We start from the raw sequence: 5,071 nt of genomic DNA, 5'->3' as shown, positions 1-5,071 counted from the left end.
CACATGTGACAAGTCGGGATGATACCTATAGAGCATAGACACGTGGAAAACCAGATGAACTCCCAATAGACTGGGAGGCAAAGCAAGCTCATAAGCAACATCTCCAACTCACCTCAACACCTCAAATGGGCCTATAAACCTTGGGCTCAACTTGCCCTTCTTCCCAAACCTCATGATCCCCTTCATCGGCGAGACTTTCAAGAGAACCTTCTCACCCACCATGAATGATAAGTCACGCGCCTTCTGGTCCGCGTAACTCTTCTGTCAGGACTGTGCTGTGCGAAGTCGCTCCTGAATCAACTTTACCTTTTCCAAGGCATCTTTCACCAAATCAGTACCATACATCCTAGCCTCTCCGGGCTCAAACCACCCAATGGGAGAACGACATCGCCGACCATATAAAGCCTCGAACGGGGCCATCTCGATGCTGGACTGGTAACTGTTATTGTACGCAAACTCAACCAAGGGCAAGAACCGATCTCACTGCCCTCCAAGGTCGATCATATATGCTCTGAGCATGTCCTCCAATATCCGCATTGTCCGCTCCGACTGTCCGTCGGTCTGTGGATGAAATGTTATGCTGAGCTCTATCCGGGTCCCCAATTCACTCTGTACTGCTCTCCAGAAATGTGAAGTAAACTGAGGATCTCTGTCTAATATGATGGAAATAGGCACACCGTGCAACCGAACTATCTCCTGGATATAAATCTGGGCCAATCTATCTGAAGTATAGGTAGTCATCACAGGAATGAAGTGTGCCAACTTGGTCAATCTGTCTACAATGACCCAAATTACATCAAACTTCTGCAAAGTCCGCGACAACCCAATTACGAAATCCATAGTAATGCGCTCCCACTTCCACTCGGGTATAATGATCTGCTGGAGTAGACCTTCTGGTCTCTAGTGCTCACACTTAACCTGCTGGCAATTTAGGCATCTAGCTACATACTCAACTATGTCCTTCTTCACCTGCCGCCGCCAATAGTGTTGCCTCAGGTCACGGTACATCTTCGTAGCACCTGGATGAATGGAATATCGAGAACTGTGCGCCTCCTCTAGAACCCTCTCCCTCAAGCCATCTACATCAGAAACACATAGACGACCCTGGAGTCACAGGACACTATCCTCGCCAATAGAAACGTCATTGGCACCACCCTATAGTACCGTCTCTCTAAGAACTGCCAAGTGCGGATCATCAAACTGTCAAGTCTTGATCTGCTCCAATAGTGAAGACTGGGCAACAACACATGCAAGAACTCGGCTGGGCTCTCAAATATCCAACCTCACAAGTCTTTTAGCCAAGGACTGAATGTCCAAAGCTAGTGGCCTCTCCTCTGCTGTAATGAATGCCAAGCTACCCATGCTCTCTGCCTTCTTGCTCAAGGCATCCGCGACTACATTCACCTTTCCCAGATGATAAAGAATAATGATGTCATAGTCTTTTAATCACTCAAGCCATATGCACTGCCTCAAATTGAGATCCCTTTGCTTGAACAAGTGTTGCAAACTGCGGTGATCAGTGTAAACCTCACAAGGCATCCCATATAGATAATTCCTCCAAATCTTAAGAGCATGAACAATCGCGGCTAACTCCAAATGATGCATAGGATAATTCTTCTCATGGAGCTTCAGCTGACGTGAAGCATATGCAATAACTCGCCCCTCCTGCATCAATACACAACCCAAGCCAACACGTGAAGCGTCGCAATACACAGTATACATCCCCGAACCGGAAGGCAACACTAGAATTGGTGTTGTAGTCAAAGCGGTCTTCAGCTTTTGAAAGCTCGCCTCACAATCATTGGTTCAATAGAACGGAGCACCCTTCTGGGTCAATCTAGTCAAAGGTGCTACAATAGATGAGAATCCCTCCACGAACCGGCGATAATAACATGCTAACCCCAAGAAGCTCCTAATCTTAGTCGTCGAAGTAGGACGAGGCCAACTCTGAACTGCCTCAATCTTCTTGGGATCCACCTTAATGCCCTCGCCTGATATAACATGCCCCAAGAATGCCACAGAACTTAGCCAAAACTCACACTTGGAGAACTTAGCATATATCTTCCGTTCTCGCAAGGTCTGAAGCACTACTCTCAACTGCTGCTCGTGCTCCTCCATGCTACGTGAGTAAATCAAAATGTCATCAATGAAAACAATGACAAATGAATCAATATAAGGCCTGAACACCCTGTTCATCAAGTCCATAAACGTCGTTGGGGCATTAGCCAAACCGAAGGACATCACTAGAAACTCATAATGGCCATATCTAGTACGGAAAGCAGTCTTCGGAACATATGAGTCCTGAATCTTCAACTGATGGTACCATTATCTCAAGTCGATCTTAGAGAACACCCTAGCACCCTGAAACTGGTCAAACAAATCATCAATACGTGGAAACATTCTTAATGGTGACTTTGTTCAACTGGCGGTAATCAATGCACATCCGCATGGTCTCATATTTCTTCTTCACAAATAATACTGGTGCACCCCAAGGTGATACACTCGGTCTGACGAACCCCTTGGATAGCAACTCTTCAAGTTGTTCCTTCAACTCTTTCAATTCTTTCGGAGCCATACAGTACGGTGGGATAGATATAGGTTGGGTACCTGGAGCCAAGTCAATACAGAAGTCGATATCACGATCTGGTGGCATGCCCGGAAGATCAGAAGAAAACATATCGGAGAATTCCCGGACCACCGGTACTGAATCAATCATTGGGGACTCTGTAGTAGTATCCAGAACATAGGCTAGATAAGCCAAACAACCCTTCTCGACCATGTGTCGAGCCTTCATAAAAGAGATGACCTGACTAGATGTACTGACAGACAAACCCTTCCACTCCAATCTAGGCAACTCTGGCATCGCTAAGTAATAGTCTTGGCATGGCAATCAAGGATGGCGTGATATGGGGATAGCCAGTTCATGCCCAGGATGACCTCAAAGTCGGTCATATCAAGCAACAAAAGATCCGCTCTAGTCTCGAATCCACAGAATGTGACCACACATGACCGATAGACGTGATCCACAACAACAAAATCATCCATAGGAGTGGACACATAAACAGGAGTACCCAAGGACTCACGAGGAATATCCAAAAAATGAGCAAACAGAGATGACAACCCCTATCCACCTGCCCCCCGCCTCTGGGTGGCCGAAGGGCTGGTGCGGCTACCGGAGCTATAATCATGGGTTGTTGACCCTGCTGTACTGCCTTGCCCCGAAGTCTGGGGCAATGCCTCTTCATGTGACTAGGATCCCAGCACTCATAACAACCCCTCAGAGCGGTGGACTGCTGCCCTGAAATCTGACCTTGATGGCCTGAATACCCACCGGAAGGACCCTGGATAGCTGGTGGGCGATATGAACTCTCTGGAATGGCACTGAAGTAGGAACTGGAAGAACCCTGATGACCGAAGTACCCACTGAAAGAACCTTGAATAGCTGGCGGACGGTAAGAACTCTCCGGCATTGCGCTGAAATAGGGTCGCATCGGAACACCCCGAAGAGGTGGTGGTGCCGGATATGGGCGCCTGCTAGGTTGACCCCCTCCCAAAATGACCTCTGCCCCCAGCTGGGGCACCTCTGAACTCTCCAGAAAAATGGGACCTCTTGTCCCGCTGCATCTGCTTTCTACCCCTCTGACGGTAACCCTCAATCCTCCGAGCAATCTCCACTACCAACTGATAAGAAGTCCTCATCTTAATCTCCCGGGCCATAGTAGCTTGAATACCTGAGTTCAACCCTGCAACAAACCTCCGCACTTGCTCTGCCTCAGTAGGAAGTATCATAAGTGCATGGCGAGACAACTCAGAGAATCTAGCCTCATAATCGATCACTGAGATCTGACCTTGTTCGAGCCGCTCGAACTGACACCGCAACTCTTCCCTCTGGGAGGGTGGGATATACTTGTCCAAAAATAGGTGGGTGAACTGGTCCCAAGTCATGGGGGAGAATCTGTTGGTCTGCCAAGAAGATAAGCCTTCCACTACCTACGTGCGCTGCCCTCCAACTGAAAGGTAGTGAAATCCACCCCGTGAGACTCCAATATGCTCATGTTGTGCAGTCTGTCCCTGCACCTATCAATAAAGTCCTGAGGATCCTCATGTCGCTCAACCCCAAAGACCGAAGGATGAAGCCTAGTCCATCTGTCCAAGAGCTTCTACGGCTCGCTGGCCGTAGCTGGTCTAGGCTCAGGTATAGCCACTGCAACTGGCTTTCCCCCCCTCCCCCCCCGGGTAGTGTACCCGGGGTCTGATATACGACAGCTACATGCCCAGGTGCTTGAGCAATAGGGGTCTGTGCTCCCACTCCCACCTGAGATGTGGCTGGGTTTGCTGGAAATAAACCAGCCTGGGTCATAGAATCCATAAACCACAGCATACGGCCCATGACCTCCTGAAAGCCCGGTGTTGACGTGAAATCTACTAGGGTTAGCTCTGCGGCAGGCAGCCCGCCCTACTCCTCAACAATGAGATCCTCTATTGGATCCGTTGGTGGTACAACTAGGGCAACTCTGGGACGTCCTCGTCCCCTACCTCGGGCTGGTGCCCTCCCCGGACCTCTGCCTCGGCCTCTAGCCACAGGGGGAGCAGCCCCTCCCGGGTCTGGAACGTCTGTTGCATGCGTTCTCACCATTTGTGAGAGAATATGAGGAAGAAACTTAGTACACCATCAATTGCCAGATAGGAGATGAATAAAAAGTAGTTTCCTATTACCCTATATCCTCTCGAAGATAAGTACGGACGTCTCCGCACCGATCCACAATACCCTATTAGGTTTGCCCATAACTTGTGAGACCTACGTGTACCTAGTGCTCTGATACCATGTTGTCACGACCTAATTTTATCATAGGCCGTGATGGCACCCAACACCGTTATTAGGCAAGCCAACCTTGATAAATCTAGTGGTTTCCACTTTTAATATGTTTGCAAAGTAATAATTTTTCCGCATTTATAAAAGATTTAGAAATTTACTATTGTAAGGTAATTAAACAAAAGCAACTGAGTGCAAATCGAAGTCACAATAATAAATCCAAAAACATAAGTCTACTAGTATGTGCCAAGACCTGGT

The 5,071-nt window shown here is 48.3% G+C and overlaps 1 protein-coding gene across 1 annotated transcript; it reads right to left on the bottom strand.

Annotated features, from left to right (window-relative positions):
• Nucleotides 1–3,534: 3,534 nt before the first annotated feature.
• LOC138904689 (uncharacterized) lies at nt 3,535–3,945 on the bottom strand. Its single transcript, XM_070193200.1, has one exon. The coding sequence runs from the start codon at nt 3,943–3,945 to the stop codon at nt 3,535–3,537; it is 411 nt and encodes a 136-aa protein (XP_070049301.1).
• Between the last annotated feature and the right edge of the window lie 1,126 nt (nt 3,946–5,071).

The sequence above is a fragment of the Nicotiana tomentosiformis genome, chromosome 1 (assembly GCF_000390325.3).
Source record: "Nicotiana tomentosiformis chromosome 1, ASM39032v3, whole genome shotgun sequence".
NCBI classification, from domain to species: domain Eukaryota; kingdom Viridiplantae; phylum Streptophyta; class Magnoliopsida; order Solanales; family Solanaceae; genus Nicotiana; species Nicotiana tomentosiformis.
The sequence above is the reverse complement of the archived record's forward strand: the minus strand, read 5'-3'. Positions and strand labels throughout refer to the sequence as shown.